This window comes from Antedon bifida, chromosome 4 (genome assembly GCF_963402885.1).
Source record: "Antedon bifida chromosome 4, ecAntBifi1.1, whole genome shotgun sequence".
Taxonomy (NCBI): Eukaryota; Metazoa; Echinodermata; class Crinoidea; order Comatulida; family Antedonidae; genus Antedon; species Antedon bifida.
The window spans coordinates 23649067-23667035 of record NC_136229.1 but is presented as its reverse complement, the minus strand read 5'-3'; the positions used below and the strand labels follow the sequence as shown (position 1 = coordinate 23667035).

At 36.0% G+C, this 17969-nt stretch overlaps 1 protein-coding gene across 2 annotated transcripts; it reads right to left on the bottom strand.

Annotated features, from left to right (window-relative positions):
• Positions 1–524: 524 nt before the first annotated feature.
• On the bottom strand, positions 525–17753 carry LOC144839598 (deleted in lung and esophageal cancer protein 1-like). Of its 2 annotated transcripts, none has more exons than XM_078695030.1 (28): positions 17520–17753; positions 17108–17261; positions 16466–16576; positions 15216–15349; positions 14836–15047; positions 14544–14713; positions 13871–14044; positions 13122–13255; positions 12858–12947; positions 12551–12641; positions 12047–12212; positions 11275–11476; positions 10753–11025; positions 10282–10506; positions 9750–9908; positions 9458–9600; positions 8593–8746; positions 7834–8072; positions 6985–7164; positions 6283–6541; positions 5707–5881; positions 4753–5087; positions 4387–4607; positions 3672–3918; positions 3037–3201; positions 2494–2647; positions 1845–1965; positions 525–1732 (listed from the first exon to the last, which is right to left on the bottom strand). In XM_078695030.1, exons 1-28 carry the CDS (start codon positions 17742–17744, stop codon positions 1609–1611), a joined length of 5037 nt encoding a protein of 1678 aa, XP_078551156.1. In that variant the 5' UTR covers positions 17745–17753; the 3' UTR covers positions 525–1608. The 2 variants fall into 2 exon arrangements, with proteins under 2 accessions (XP_078551156.1, XP_078551157.1); XM_078695031.1 differs by having other exon boundaries at positions 6283–6505.
• Between the last annotated feature and the right edge of the window lie 216 nt (positions 17754–17969).

Genomic DNA, 17969 nt, shown 5'->3' with positions numbered 1-17969 from the left:
TATATATATTGGAGTCTGAGCCTTGTTAGACTATGCCTACACCCGCCTAACCAGACCATATAAGCCTAGTTTATGCTTGACTGTTATCGCCTGGGCTGAGTGAGGTAAGGGCAGGCAGGCCTGGGCTTAATAAATTAATAAGCCTAGCTCTATCATTCTTTCTAGTGTAGCTAATGTCAGGCTAGTTTTTCATAGACCACGCCGAAGTTGGACGCTATATGTACACATCATACATTAATTTGTATACTTTTAAAATAGAAAATGCATTGAAATCGGGATTTAAATAGATTGAAATTACCACTCTGTCGGCCGGCCATGTGTTCCGTTGGTGCCCCGAAGTTCGTTCTTAACTTTATTGGTGGCGCTACAGCTACATGGCTGATAGGCTACCAACTCCAACAAAACAATATTTTTTTCAATTTTCAAAATGCTAAATGTATTAATTGTTCAAATTGTCTTGTTTTATGCAAAGTTGTTTTTTTTTTAGCTGCAATAATGCAAAAAACAAAATTATATACACACAATTCAATTTTTGTTTTTGTTGAAAACTTTTATTTGTTTCCCTCAAAACCATAAATAAATCTTTATCCAACACAAAGCAGGCTTTCAAAATTTACAACTATTCTTAATATCAAAATATACATAATACAGTACACTATAACAATATACAAATAATAATGCAAATATCATTTCTAAAATATATATATATATATACTATTTGAAATAAACTACCGTATATTTCGGTGTATAAGTCGCACTTTTGACACGCAAATTTGACATCTAAATTAAGGGTGCGTCTTATACACCGAACATAAATGCCTCACCACACAGATTGTACATATCGTCACCTCGCTGGCTAGGCCTGCTGAGTAGGCTAGGCCTAGCTACAGTGTACTAACCGTAACGTAACGGCAACCTGCTTCTGCCTAGTTTTCAAGGCATTTTAGCGTGATGTTATACTAAATATGATGAAAAGATTTGTTCATTATGGAGCTGTTTTAGGCGCTCCGATAACATTTCCTTTGTAAACGATTACGATTGGAATAGTATTTATTTATAGTTATACGCACGATCGCCGACCGCCGTACCCCTAGCGCAAGCCCTTCTTGGCGGCCACATGGTGTACGGTATTCGACTAGTATATTCTCCAGTTGATTATAGCATGGACCTAGCGTACACACTTCTCGGATACATAGATACTAATCGAATACGATTGTCCGTGAAAACGTGCGCCCTCTCGAAATGATCGAGCGAGGCTAGCCCACACACGTGCGTGTTACACACACGGTCATGCACTCGATGTTGCGGGTGCGGCCGAGCCTAGGTAAGAAAAAAACCTAAATAAAAGACGCCGTTGTAGATATAACAAAATATATTATTACAATAATATTGATTACAATTTAAAAAAACCTTGTTTTGATGAAATATAAAGTGCGTCTTATACATCGACGATATAAAAAATACCGATATTTTACTCCAACTTAGGGGGTGCGTCTTATACACAGGTGCGACTTATACACCGAAATATACGGTAATCAATTAAGATTCTTTGTTATTTATAGAATTTTTTCCTTATATTAAAACTTTCTTTCTCATAAAATATACAATTCAGATGTTCACTAATGCTTCATGACGGCTATCATATGAACCTTCACCTTTGACCCTCAGATAACATGGTTCTTCTCCTAGCATGCCTCTCAAAACGAAGATGCAATCATACTCAATGTTATGCCTAAAAAAACAAAAAAATGTGATGTGAAGTGCAGAGGGAGGATGTTTAATAAACGGAAGAGCTTAAATTTATTCTGTGATTGGTGGAAGTATGCGAATATATAATTACTTACATGGCTGTAAAGTGAACCTTTAACAGAGTCTTACTACTGGAAACATGAGTCACATGTGCTTCTAACATGCCACTACTTGGTGTCAATGCAAACACAGCATCATCTTGGTAATTGCACCAATCTAGGGGTAAATTTAAATATAATCATAATGCACCTCAAGCTTAACAGCAAACTGAGGGCATTTGGATTAGGCCCTCTATGGGCCCATGACAGTCATCAACGACAGATGGACCTGTACATCGGAGTATCTCCCTACTTTTCCCAAAAGATGCACCGGGGAGTCCACACAAGCCAAATGTGTACACTGGACCTCCAGTTTTAAGGCCTTATCCGAGAAGACTTGTTCCACCACCAGAACAATGGTCGAGGAGTGCCTTGAACCTGTGATGATTGTACGGCTATGGTATGCGGCGCCCCTGTCTAAACCGTTTTAAGTGAGAAACAACCACATAATTGTGAGCACTAGTGCTATGTTTTTTTATCAACAATGTATATATTATCAAAAAGTCATCTACCTTGACAAAAGTATTAATGGTCCCAATGCCTGTAATAATAGAGTCCATGTCCTAAACTACATAAAAATTAGCATGAACTACTGTACTGGTTTTGGTTTGGTGTGGCTGTTACTACAGTCTTTTAGCATACATACCTATGACACCTGTCCAAAAGCTGGCCGAGGACGTTGGGTTCCGTAGCAGTATCTCTTTTTCTCGTTGCTGTCCAACATGGCACACACCAAAGTCCAAGCAATCACATGACAACACGAGAGAAGGTAACACGATGGAGGCATACAGGGGTACAGGCTATTGCAACAAACAAAATTAATTAATTAAAAATTAATAATCAAATCTTGATCTTATGGAGTCAACTATCTAAAAAGTAAACAACTGTGCTATAGTCTGCTGTGGTTTATTTGTCTAATAAGAGACCATGTTCAAATTCTCCTACTGCAGTTACTGCAGTAAACTAACTAACAATGTTTACTTTTCAAATTGTTTATACAATATTTAACAAGCTTTTTTGGGGATAATCATAAACACACGGTTTGTTTCAGTAATTGACTCATAAACTTGAACATTGAAAAACACTAACAATTTACATTATATTACAGTATAAAATAGTAACTGCAGTATAATCATTTTGACATCCCTAAATCATTTTGTTCTGGTGTTGCAAAGAATTATATCCATACCTGAATGGATGTATTATTGTATACAATTTGTAGATTTTTGTCGATAGTAAATTTTCTTTCCTGATCACGTTTTATTAATGCCACACCTTCCATTTCTTGGTCAGGTCGTAGTTCATCAAGATAGCGTTGTATTAACTCCGACGTTAATCGGAAAGAAACTTGTATCTGTGAAAACAAGTAACTATGGCATTTAAGGATACATTCACATGTGTTCCGAATGGAAGATGGCAAGGTTAAATTCTTTAAACTGATTTAAAAATGATTTTCGGTTATCTAACAAAACTGCACTGTCATAACAAGTGTGAATGCAGCTTAAAGCTTGGTTCCTACTAGGATATAACTCAATGCCGTAAGCGCAAAACGGACGTGAATTGACCAAGGACAAGCAACAGTGTGAATAATCCATCACTTGTGCTAGGTAATATTATTTGCATTGTGCTTTCATCTATGCGTTGCGTCCTAGTGGAAACCAAACCAAAAAGATCTGGTCACTTGCTTTGTATACAATATACTGTAAACATTATCATCACAAATACAGTATATTCAAAAGTACAGGTAGATACAAAGTATGAATAGGACGATAATACTTTATTACTTTCATGCCGTTGGTATATATATGCAAAAAACCCACTTACTTGTAAATTATGCCTTGGTTTGACAGTAATAAAACCATCAGTACCACCCGTTGGTTTTGGTTCCACTTGACCAAGGGCAAATGGTTCTGGTACGACAAGTTGGAATGTTAAAGGTGTTTCTGTATTGTTCATCAAAGTTGCTAGGCCTGTCTTTGTGTACTCTTTACCGATGTTTCCATCCACTATGAGATGACTTGCTGCTGTGGTGTATGTCATACCATCATCATCTGCTGTCTCAATTGTCAGCCTAGAGGAAATATAATGTACGGTCAATGGTTAGCGACAAGGGAATATCTTCATATTTTGGTTTGGGTCCTGGCATGAACTTATTAGCTCTGTCTACACTATCAACCTTTATGTGACAAAACAATGTGCCCATATATGGACATGATGTTGTCATATCACTACCATATTTGGGCACATCACACTTCCTTTGTCAAACTAGTTTGATAGTGTAGACAGAGCTTTACACTTTCACCCTTTTCATTTCTTCACAACGCTTCATATATATATTTTTATTTTGTGCTCTATAAGTTCATAACCATTAGCAACAAAATCATCAGAAATATCTGGTCTCATTTCAGAATGCATTTTAAGTAGTGGGCTGGGAAAATTGTATTTTGAATTTTTTTTTTCATCATTGTTTTATGTTCTTTTAAGTTTTTTATTAATTTTTGTAGATACTGGTTGTTGTGATGACAAATAAGTGACTTACACTGCAGGCTTTATGAAGGCTGTTAGGTTCAGTCTCAGCGGTGTCATATCATAGCCATGCAACCTCTTGTAAGCATTCTCTTTGAAGCGATCATCCTCTCGATTCAGACTCATAAACCCTAGTGCATAGCCTACGCACTCAACAGTCCTTATCTGGGTAGGGGAGACCATGCTGGGACTGAATGTCGCTGTTATCTGTAGACTTCCTCTGGCTGGAATAACCTGTAAGTAAATTTAAAGTCTTTCATGTCAAATTTGTGTAACATTTTGTCTTGGCCCAAAAGTTAGTGTAAGTAAATACTTACTATAAATCCTACTATCTTTTGTATAGTTTCGTGATTTTACATTAAAAAACCAATTATCTTACCATTTGCTTAGTAATAATTCCAAAAGGTTCCTCGGCCCTATTCCCTTCATGCTCTTTAAATTGAACTCTAATTATTTGAGGTTGCTCATTGACCTCTGACATGGGTTCACCATGTTCTTCACCGGTCACCTCAATATCAGGGGTAAGTCCTTCTTCCTTTTCTCTTGGTGACAATTCACTTTCCTTTACTCTTGGTGACAATTCAGTTTCGGTAGGAATGATTTCAAATCCATTTTCATCACATTCAGGAAATGGGTCACCAATGCTAGTAATCATATCAAGTAGTTTATTATCGTTTTCTTGTAGGTTAAACATCTGCCAGTCAACTCTAATATCTGTACCAACCAAAAAAAAAAAAAGAAGAAATAACATTTGAAATACACATACAAAAAACTTATTGACCTCTAGTTCAATAATTGACATCTTCATTGGTCTTTATTTTTTATGTAAACCTTCTTGTTAAAAGAAGCAGATTTTCATACCAAACCAAAAGTTTTCTCAACCATAGATGGATTCTCCTGTCATAGGTACATAAGTACATTTGCCAGTGATTTCCAGAGGAGCAGATACTGTAGGATGATGGTCTGTAAGGGTGTGTGGCGCAGTGGGTCGGATGGTGGACCACTGATAGCGAGATTGTGGGTTTGAATCCAATGCTTGTAAAATTTTTTGTATCCTTAGGCAAGACTTTATTCATGTTTGCCTTTCTCCATCCAGGTGTACAAATGGGTACCTGGTAGGGTCAAGACACAACTTTGCACTGTTTACTAAACGCATTATGGGGGTATGTTTCTATACATGTTTGATAAAAAAATGACCAGGTAATTATGTACGCCTGACGTTTCACAACATTAGGTGATTAAAAATCTAGGATATTATTATAATGGTCTGTAACTGTGAGAAGCCATATTCATATAGGCAATTAATTTAAAGAATATCTGTAAATTATCTTACCAAATGAACTTTTATTCATGATTCTTAGTGGCCTCTTAATGGCTGCTACACCAGGAACGTGAGTCCCAAAGCGGACCACTGGTATTTGACCTTTTAGTGTGGCCATTTGGAAGTTGAGTGGACAGCCAGTGATGGATATGCTTAGTGGAATTATAACATCTTCTTGACCAGACACCTAATTAAACAAAAAAAATTGAAATGGAGTCAACTTTGGTTGAGTTTGTTTGTGTTAAATACTAATACAGTAGTCTCTGATGACAACAGTTAATGTAATAGATCATACAGTATTTAAATTTATTCTGCCTTGTCAGGCAAAAAAAAATCAGGAATTTTGAAGAAAAACACCTAAACTAGCACTAGTTCAAATTAACTTATCTTGCATATAAAATAAGATAGTATTCTGCACTACAGTAATACTCAGAATTAAGACCAGTGGCCTATATGTATTATTGAATATAAATGTTCCAGTAATCTTGCTTTAGGAACAAAAAGATAATTAAAAAGTAATAGTAATCACTTTAATAATATCAAAAATCTTTCATGTGTAAAATGAATTAACAACATTTAATATTCTACCTTACAAACAAGGTCATCTGAATACTGCCCCCACATATCCGCATAAGCAGTAACCTCCACTTCCAGTTCATCAAATGGATCAAGCATCCCACATGATGGCTGAACCACGAAGGCTAGGCCTTTACCCTCTCGAAGAACCACTTTGGTATAATCTGCTAACAGTTTAGATGGGCTCTTACTCATTGGGTCAGCTATGTTTTGTGTACGGCTAAGAAGGCTTCGGCTTTGAGGAGAGGAGTGTATGTAATTAGACCACCTGCTATAAGATTTAAGCACAATCTTAATTACACTTTGTTCAAACTGTCCTTTAATCAAAACCAAAATAGCTAAATAAACATATTTCAATCAATTATCAATCAATCAAAACAGAGCAGAAGTTGTTGTCTTACAATAATAAAAAATAAATATAACTCTATTCTATATTATTTTTAAAAAGGCAAATACTGAAAAAAAAATTACAATGCTGTGCATATCAGTGGCTGGATCTCAATGGAAATCTTAACAATAAAGCAAAACAGGCAGAAAGAATTTTCAGAGCTTTTGGACAACACTTAGCTTTTCCTCAGTGCAAATTTCAGTGGCAAATCACGCTGAAGTATTTCATTTAAGTGGTGTTAAGTGTTGACAGGATAACTCCTGAATTTTAAGGACAGGGTTTCCATTAGCTTAAGTGTTAATGGTGAATAATATAGCCACCCTTACTTTTCATATTTTTCCTTTTTTTCTTCTGGAGGAGTTGGTGGTTTTCCTGCTTGGAAATGGCTGACAAGAATATTATAAGAAGCTGAAATAGCAGTCTGGTTCTTGATACAGAAGACTTTTTTTGTGAAGTTCCCAAGTTCAACATCTCCAAAGTCTAGGCTTAAATCATCATCTTCAATTCTGTATAGATGATAATTTTGTATATGTATAATAACAGGAAATAAGCTAGAATGATTTCATCCTCTTTTAATTTAATAATCGCCATAAATAACCAACTACATCACAATAGCCATCTTCATTAACATTAAATCATTACATCTATATTTCTAACAAAACATTTCAATCAAAAGCCAAAGTTTGGTCTTTTCTTGAGTCGTTTCCATTATATAGTCACCACCAGATAGACTTTCTACATCAGTGCTTCTATGAATGGATGACTAGTTGGGAACAGGAACTTAAATCATATACCATTACCATCTTCCTAATCACGAACAGAATACTCCCTATCCCTGTAAAATACTCAATCATAATCATCTGCTACTGGCTCCGGTAACCATCTACATAGAGACATCTGGTAGCCATTGGCATAAAGTTGGCATTTAGATTAATGCTACATTTAAGTGTACACAATATTTTTTGGTTGTGTTTTTTAATACCACAGACATTGCACTAAATTACACAAAGTAGTCCGTAAAATACTAGGTCAGAACTCATAGACTTCTAGTGAAGCTGGCCCTACCATCATCTCATTCTCTATGATTCACAATGCTGCCATCAACACCACTCTCATCACTGGTACAACCATTCACCAAAATAATAATTAATTTGAAACAATTTCAAAATACTTACATAGCTTCTTGTTCATCTTTTTTGTAGTAAGACACTTTTAAACCTTGTACAGTTCCCGACAACTTGAGGTACACAGGGTCACACATACCCTCAACATGACATGGTATGCACACATCACTTAATTCTTCTTGCTTTCGGAATATGCATTCAATAACAATGTCAATTTGTTGCCTAGGCTTTAATACTCCAGAACTTGGTTGGCAAACTATTGTACAATATTCAGACTGGTTACCTTGAGTCTACAAAAGTACAACATTTTAACAACAAATTTAATTCTTGTTACAACATTTACATAGTTACCAGCCTGCGAGATTTGATGCGTGTTTCATTAAAAATCAATTTAAAATGCGAGACCATCCCAAACGATACAAGGCGGTTGGTAACTATGCATTTATTATAGGTATTACTGTAAATGAAGATGGTTGTGTTGTTGTTTTATCACAAGAATAAACATACCGTAGTAGCAACATTTTATATGTTGCCTTCCTAAGATTTAGAGGAGCAAAGATAGCTAGGGAAATTAGACTTTCTGATGGACCTAGGCAGTAAACCCATCATTAGACAGCTTCAAGTCACTACTCAAAACTCACTTGTCCTGTTCTTTTTGACTGAGCAATGAACAAATTGTATGCTATACAAATAAATTATTAAATTCAAGGCAATTAATTCAAAGCACTTTACATCTTACGAATATTTCAGAATTTTGAAAAAATGAATAAAACAATACCTTAGACCTCGAAATTGGTATACAATACTCACCTCACCCCAGAAAAACCTTGTAGCAAGTGGGGTCTGGTTCAGAAGTTGAACAGTGTGTTTTATCGGTACATTGACATAAACCTCAGGCATTTGTAGGTGACTTGATAATAGACAAGCCTGTGGTTCTTTAATGTCTGCTTGTACACCAATGTAGCTATACAGAAAATTAATGATAATGTTACTATTATTATAATATATAATCTTTACCACATTCTTCAGATCATATATCAAATATTCATTCATCAAAAGATTCTTCTCGAAAGTTTGAATTTGTAAAGCTCTGTCTACACTATCAAACTAGTTTTACAAAAAAAAGTGTGATGTGCACAAATATGGTAGTGATGTCATCATGTCCATATATGGGCACATCATTTTGTCACATAAAGTTTGATAGTGTAGACAGAGCTTAAAATGATCACAAACAAATGTTAGTATCAAGAAATAAACAGTTGGGATATTGATTGATTGGCTTTATTCGAGATGCTCATAAAAACAATACAATAATAGGGAAACAAATACAAGACAACATCAACATGAACATTCAACACTCTCTTTCCGGAAATCCGGGGTTTTAATGGTATAAATAGAATTTGGGACCTGAAGAAACGTTTAGTTAACAGAGAGTCTTGATATTGTGAGAGTTGATTGTATTACGTACATAGTGTAAAACATCAATAAGAATCCCATTTAGTACTCTTGGGTGGGCTTCTTTTAAGATGGGCTTCTTTTCGAGATTAATTTTGCAGACCGAAGAGGGGGCTTTTTTTCGAGATGGGGCCTTTTTGGTGCATTGTTCCCTCAAAATGATGCTAAACTGGGAGATGTTATGGTATATTAGTAAAAACTATAGATAGTGCTCATTTACCTTGATATACCACCAATGACGGAGCATTCAAAGACTGATCTAAGGTGTCTGCAGTGAGAAGGGTTAAAGGTCACCGTGATGACAGTAGAACCCAATCCTGGTAAATCACCACTGGATGGCCTAAATAAAAACTCTGACATACCCTGGGAGAAAAAAAAACATTTATAATGACTACCAAATACCAAAATTATATATCTAATACTGCATAAGATTTTACCGAAATCTTTGTTTGAGCAGCAAATGGATTATCAAACAAGGACAAAGATAAATTGATAAAGATAAACAGTCTTACATCATTCAGTTCTGTATCTAGATGATCTTTACTTTCCTCTATACTCCATTTTGCTGGAATCTGCGATGTATTCCTAATCACAATTTCTTCTGTTACTTCATACTTATTCCGAACAAGACCAAAGTCAATTGATGGGGTGTCAATTACTACCTCTGGACCCTATTGAAGGTACAATTATATTTAAGAATACTTTCCAAGAACTACTGTACAATAAATAAATTACTACTGTGTATCTTTACAACTTCATTGACCCTAGAGAATTTGTGTCACAGTAAAGCGTCTTTCACACCTGTTCCGGCATGGTTGTGGTTCGGCAATTCCAATCGAATGTCAATGTTTCGTTTTCACGTTCCCCTCATATCAATTGGTGCATAACTGCGTGGAGTGTCGTGAAAACGAAACATTGGCGTTTGAATCGCCAGACCAGACCCGTGCCGGAACAGGTGTGGAAGACCCTTTATACAAAGACATTAACTTTCCCAACCAGATTTTAATAGTAAGGTTGATAAATTATCTCCAAGAAAATTATTACCTTGATGTGCGCCCTCACTCGAAGCATAAGCGGCTCATCTTGGTATTCAATCTTACAAATCAGTGTGTGGTCAATTAGGCCAGGCTGTCCACCAGTAATGGTAAGCTTCAAGTCAGCAACTTCTCCAGCAGGAATGATACCTTGGGGAGTTCCAACCTCTACAATATGACAGTCACTCAAAGATGACCAACTGAATGTTACTGGGTATTGGCTAAAGTTGACCATCTGAAAAATGGAAAATTATTAATGTATGTATGAATTTGACGAAGTAGCTACTTTTTAACAAGATTCTTTGATACCACATTCACAAATCAAAGATGATCATTGGAATATTACTGGGTACTGGCTAAAGTTGACCATCTAAAAAATGAAAGTAATTTTATATCAATATGGCTGGCTGGTACAATGGCTACTTGTTTAAATTCCAACAACAGGTTTTAGTATGGAAAATGGTAAAAGTAACAAATGTACCTGAAAATGTTTTCTAATAGTTGTAGTAACTAAGGTACTACCAGGCACTATGATAGCATATGGTTGCACTAACACATGGTACGCATCACACTTTGCCTTAAGTTCAACCTCTAGGCCTACTAAATCCTTAGTAGTCAGCTCTCTGGTGGAGGCTGATGAGCTTTTGGTTCCATTTCCATTCCATTTATTTGCTTTTCCTGACAGTGGCTTAGGTTCGTTGATAACTGGTATGCCATGAAGAACTAAATGGGCAACATTATGAAATGAACCAATCTATAAAAAAATGGATACTTCAATTAGGAAAAAAATCATAAACATAAACATAATATAAAATATTAAAATTGGGTCCTGTCATTTCTTTTTATTTACTTATTTTATATCCCACATCAATGAAAACATTTAATAATACTACTAAAACATAATATGCATTCTTTCAGCAACATGAATATAAGTTTGATATTAACATATACAGACAGTAATATGAGAAAGAACTATCTATTTAAAAAATTATCAAGTGCTTACCGTATCTGGAGAGAATCCTACAATAAATTCTTTGATTGCATTAGGTGACAGAGTGCCTTGATCCGGTGCGATACAGTAGTGACCTCCACCATCTCGCAATCTGCCAATTACTTGACCATCGCTTGCTGATGATGTCATCCCTGCTTTTGGACATTCTAAACTTGGCTTGAACATGTCCCATGAAAAGGATAGTGGTACGTTTCTATGGAAACATAATAAACATACTACATATGCTATTGTAAATGGTTTCACTTGTTACTTATTGCACCTCAGTGTATTGTCCTTAAATGATTTGAAAAGTAGTGTAGAATGTAGTGGCAATGGGCACACAACAGGGTCAGTCCTTCCTTTCTATATCAATATAACTAAACTAAAGCTCTGTCTACACTATCAAACTTTATGTGACAAAAAAATGTCCATATATGGACGTGATTATGTCATATCACTACCATATTTGGGCACAGTTTGATAGTAAAGACAGAGCTTAAGAATTTTTTTCTTTCACTTGATAATTTTAAAAGTTTTAAATTGAGTAACTGTCATATACTGTACACCACTTGTAACCGTGTAACCAATTTTAATGTTGTAAGGCCCTCTATGTATATATAGTGTTGTGGAGAATGAATAAAGCCTGGATGCGGGGAAGATGGAGAACGACTAAACCTCGACTCACAAGTGTTTTCTTGTTGTGCTTTTATGTTTGGATATTCTACCTTAATTGGTGTTAGTACACAACAGTAACAGAATGAGCAATCTGTCTGGCAATACTTACGTTGTATTCTGAATCTGTACCTTCTTCTCTGCATATGTCATTGGATTCAGTGTATCAAAGTTAATAAGATGACCAGCAGTGGTGTCACAGATCTCACCTAGCAGAGGGAAACTCTCTCCACCTGGTTTGACACTTACAAGTTTCACACCGGGTTCTTGACCTTCACCTGTTTCCAAGACAAAAGGTGTTTAGTTTTACATAATGGAAATTATGATGTTTGGTGGTGGTAATGACAATGAATGATCACAACAATGGTGATGGTAATGATGATTTTAATGCTATTGAAAATGACGAAACAGATAATAGTAGTGATGATTTCAGTGACAATTGATTAGATGACGATATGGTAATATTGTTGATTATGATGACACAAATTCATTGCAAACATTGAAGTTAGCAACGTTTCATTTTCATGACGCACCACATAATTTTTATTCTGCACATGCTCACAGATTTCCGAGTGTGCGAAAAACGAATTACTCTCTGGTCTTGTTCAGTCCTTACCTTTTAGAGTGAAGTGTTTCACATGGCAATTGTCACATATCATTGTAATCTTCTGGATAAACGTATCAACAGACGCTGGTGTGAACACAACCTATAACATGTGGAAAAGAAAAATCAAAACTTTTGATTTGGTAAAACAACTCCTCATGAAAATCACAAAAAATGTTTGTTTATTAGAAAGAAATTTAGGAACTCAAATAACGTGTTTTTAAAAATGTGTGTGAAACTATGCATGATGATTAGGATACACTGCACAAAAGAGGGATAAAATATTAATAAATGCATTCATTTATAGCAAAAATCTTACCTGTAAAAGAATGGAATATCCTGCTGGCAATTCAAACATAGCTGGTTGAATTTGAAACGGCTCAAGTTTTACCCTTTCAGGATTTAATGACTATAAAGAGCAAGTTAAAAACAATCAATTTAGAAAAAAATAGTAAATTTGAAAACAAGAGTTGTGTTCAGACCATTTAGAAATGTCAATTTCAAAACCTCTGTCCCACAAGATGGCCTTGAGATTGTGTAATACACTGTTGTTTTATGGAATAAAGAACACAGTACTACAAACCTTGAGATTAGTAGCAGGCCAGGAGTCACTAGGCATGATGCAGAATTTACCACTTCCACCAGTGTTCTTCACTGTAAACTGAGCCACATGTCTTCCGCCTACTAAACAGTAGCCACAGTCTATCACACTGTCCACTGAAATAATGAAGATACTTTAATGGTCAGGATTATAATAGAAGAATAATTTTATTGAGGACCAATATAGGGTAATTCTTCTTCCTCTTCAAATGGCTTACTGACTGTCACTCCTTCCATACTGGTACACCATCTCTACACTTCTTCCTGTCTTGTGCATTATGTCTTAACATACCCACATCATGTTTGCACCTGGTAACCAACATACAGTATTTCCTAATAGTATTGAGTAAGGCATTAATATAATTGAATGTTAAAACCAGTCAAACCTATTGTATATGTTTTGTACTCTGCATAGCGTTAAAAGTATGAAAGGTGAAATCTGCTGGAAGAATAAGATTTGATAAACTAGCCAAGGGCTACATCCTTTTCAAACAAATGTCATGATTTATATAAAGTGCCCACAATAGTTTTCACAGGGCCTTAGTTCACATTATTTCTGTATACATTATCAAACTAGTATGACAAAAAAAAGTGTGATGTGCCCAAATATGGTAGTGATATACCCAAATATAGTAGTGATATGACATCATCATGTCCATATATGGGCACATTTTTTTTTGTTACATAAAGATTGATAGTGTAGGCAGAGCTTAAAAGTTTAGCTTAACTTACATGTGAGTTGTGGTGGTTTTCTCCTGCCTTGCAGTTGAACCACCAAAGGCTGGCTAGACTGAGTTTGAATCTGTAACTCATCATCAAAGTCCATGAGAGCATCAGGGATGAAGCGGAGGTTGTACTGGCAACTCATTCCAGGAGCAATGATGCCATATTCACCAGGAAATTGACCTACAAAGAAAACAATTTAGTTTCAAACATTTTGAAAATTTTCTAAAAACCCATATTTACAATAATGTTGATTTGATTTCATTAATTCATATACATTTATTCAGTTATAACCATAATAACTGGGGCTTGCACTAGAAGCTAAAGCTTGTCTCATGAGGGCCCCTACAATACCATACAAGTACAAATACCGATAAAAACAAAACAAAAATATGCAATCATTTTGTATGGTACTGGGGATAGCCCTCTAAATCCGCCAAAGGGGATTCCTCAGCCATACTTTACATGGAAATTATTTCAATAATGTAATAGCATGTTTATTATAAGAGAGAGCATTTGTACATAATTATACATTTTTGCTATTACATGCATCCATACACGACATAGCAAAATGACCGTAATTGTCCTGTGAAGGTTTTAAACTACATTTGAAAACCTGCCAGGGACAGAAACTATCTTTGCTATTTATAAATAAATGAAAGTAATTTGTTTGGAGTCTTACCAAGGCCAACAGAGAAATATTCTGTCTTTGGAGGAATGACCCTAAGTTTGCGACTGGCAGCCGATACATTTTTCAAGTCTAAGGTCATTTCATACACTTGTCGTACTTTGTAGTCTGTAAACATGACTGTAGAGGGCGTAGCTAGGAAAATTACTGATGGTTCTTTTTCACTATAAAACAAAGTATGTAAACCAGTTATATATAAATATATAGACAGCATGATTCATGATTGGTTTTTATGAATTACACTATAAAAGCAATTTAAATTTTATTTATGAGAAAAAGCACGCACCTCGTCACCAATACTTTAGGTTTAGCGCCTCCAAGCTTGTGAACTACTTTATTTGGTTTGATGAGCAGTTTTCCTCCTTTAGCCTCTGATGGCGGTCGATGTCGAGGATTGCGAAGGAAGTCAGATTTCTTATGAACGATAGCAAGATCTTTACGATCACGTTCACGTTTTTCTGCAGACATGTGGTCTTTCCACTGTACTTTTGTAGGTATCTGATTAAAAAAAACATGGCAGTCCTTATCCAAAGAGACTTGGTATAGACTGTAAACTCAAATAGAATCATACAACATTTTTAAAAGAGAAACGCTCCATTTATTCACAGCATTTAGTAGTGTAATGGTTGTTATTGAGTGAACCTAAAACATAATCAATATACCTACAGGATCAATCACATTGTAGGATGATAGTCGACTTGATGAACTAGACTCTGATTGCCAGTCACCAGACTGCATCTCTTTGATGCCATGCTGTGTGGACGTCTCTGTGGCTAGTGAATAATGAGGTCTTTTTTCTCCTGCAAAAACAAAGTTTAGTTATCATTGAAAAATAAGTATTTAACTTCGAAAAGATTTCAAATGTTTGGAATCTTGGAAGCATAAATAGCTTGCTTTTTAAATCACAAAATCATTGTACAATCAATGCCTAAATTTGTTCTCAATTATTTTATACATAAAAAGACATTTTGAGCCAGCCCAGAGTGATTTGATTTTAAGACTGCTCATGGTGTCTGGTTTTGGGCTGGGCTGCCTTGTAGTATCTGGGTAAACGGCCAGTTCAGGGTGTTTGGTTTTGGGCTGGGCTGCCTTGTAGTATCTGGGTAAACGGCCAGTTCAGGGTGTTTGGTTTTGGGCTGGGCTGCCTTGTAGTATCTGGGTAAACGGCCAGTTCAGGGTGTTTGGTTTTGGGCTGCCTTGTAGTATCTGGGTAAACAGCCAGTTCAGGGTGTTTGGTTTTGGGCTGGGCTGCCTTGTAGTATCTGGGTAAACGGCCAGTTCAGGGTGTTTGGTTTTGGGCTGGGCTGCCTTGCAGTATCTGGGTAAACGGCCAGTTCAGGGTGTTTGGTTTTGGGCTGGGCTGCCTTGTAGTATCTGGGTAAACGGCCAGTTCAGGGTGTTTGGTTTTGGGCTGGGCTACCTTGTAGTATCTGGGTAAACGGCCAGTTCAGGGTGTTTGGTTTTAGGCTGGGCTGCCTTGTAGTATCTGGGTAAACGGCCAGTTCAGGGTGTTTGGTTTTGGGCTGGGCTGCCTTGTAGTATCTGGGTAAACGGCCAGTTCAGGGTGTTTGGTTTTGGGCTGGGCTGCCTTGTAGTATCTGGGTAAACGGCCAGTTCAGGGTGTTTGGTTTTGGGCTGGGCTGCCTTGTAGTATCTGGGTAAACGGCCAGTTCAGGGTGTTTGCCAGCCTGCAACATCTGGTTATACAGTAGGGAGAGTTGGCTGTATTTTATCTACATACGTATCAAAATAGTAAGTATATACAATGCTATAGTAAAGCACACAGTCCAAAGTGATGTAAGCCATCATCTTTTATACAATGCTATGAATATTGTATATTGTTGATATCATTACAAGCTTCATCTCCTTCCAATAGATTTAAGAATGATACACAATTGGTTTGGTATTATTCCTACCTTTAGGAGCTTTGGTTATTGGCTTTTCTGCTGTTGAGAAATCTTCTGGAATAATCAAGTTGTGATTTTTAAGAAGATCGAGATCTAAGAATGACCTGTAGTTTGATTCACCTGGAAAAATAAAATAAAAAACAATCACAGTATTAATGTTTTTTCAAGAAATTGGAATTAGTTTCAATGATTTTGGCTTTATAGGTGATTTGGTCAATATGAAGGATGTTGCTTATTTATAAAATGATTAATACAATGATACATTGTTCAAAAAAGAAACCATTCTGTAATAAGCAAGATTTTACAGTATTTAATGAAATGTGCAGAATAAAAATAATAGCAATAACATTTTGTGTTGTGCGTGTCATCCTAAGTCATTCATAAAAAAGACACACTCTACTAAATGACAATGATGAAAATGACACCAATAATCATGGTGACAATGCAACATAACACAGATGACACCTGACAGAATTGACAAGACAATATTGATGGATGGTTATGAAAAGAATGTAGATGAATAGTGATCTTAGTGTAACTATTGTCATACCATGAGAATGACAAAGAACAATAATTAATACAGTATATAACATATATGACAGCATTAAGATGATAAATAAAGATGATAAACTTGATTGATACTGTACATACTGGGTGGTAGGCCTAGCTCATGGTACATATCACATCCTTCAGCTGCTTCATCCAAGTCCTTCCTGTCTGCCTCAAGGGCTTTAGCTCTAGCCTGCATGATATGCTGTGACAACATCGAAGCTTCTGCTAGCCGTCGCTCATGTTCAGCTTGTACCTAGAAACAGAAACAAATTTAAACATATTAAAACTAAATAGATATAAATTTTGATCTTTATTCAATAATTACAATTTAACCTCCTTGTGCAAATAGCTCTTGTATCTTTCTGATAAAATAAAATCCTGTTAGTTTGACCTATCAGAGAATTTAAATAATTCAAAAAGCAGACGGACACTTTTCGGGTCATACAGTAGATTCCACTATAGGACATTTTTCCGGGACCTGACGATAATTAAACTGTATCAATCAAGTTACCTTGGTTAATTCATCCACATATTTATCGTGATAGCTATTGTCCCCTGCTCGTGACTTGTTTAAATTTCTTACAGTTTCGTCTGAAACCAAATCTCTGGTATAGTACTGTCTAAATGTCCGTGCAAGTATGTGTTCCACATTTTGAGAGCTTCCAGATGAAGGTCGTTGTAGAAACATAGGTGGCTCACTGGGAGTGCTTCGCATTGACCTTACTCCTGCAGACATGTTGGCTTATGTTGGCCTGTAAGTGTAAGTTTGCTACAAATTAGTGCTGTGTTTTTACACGAACAATTTTCGCTACCTACTGTAGGACTTGACTCTATAAATAATAAGTTAAGACCATAGACATATTTTTCTACTATAATAACAAATACCAAAAATGACCAAAAATTGGATAGAAAACCTTACACTGTAATGCACTTGTCAATTGTATGACCCACTATACGACCC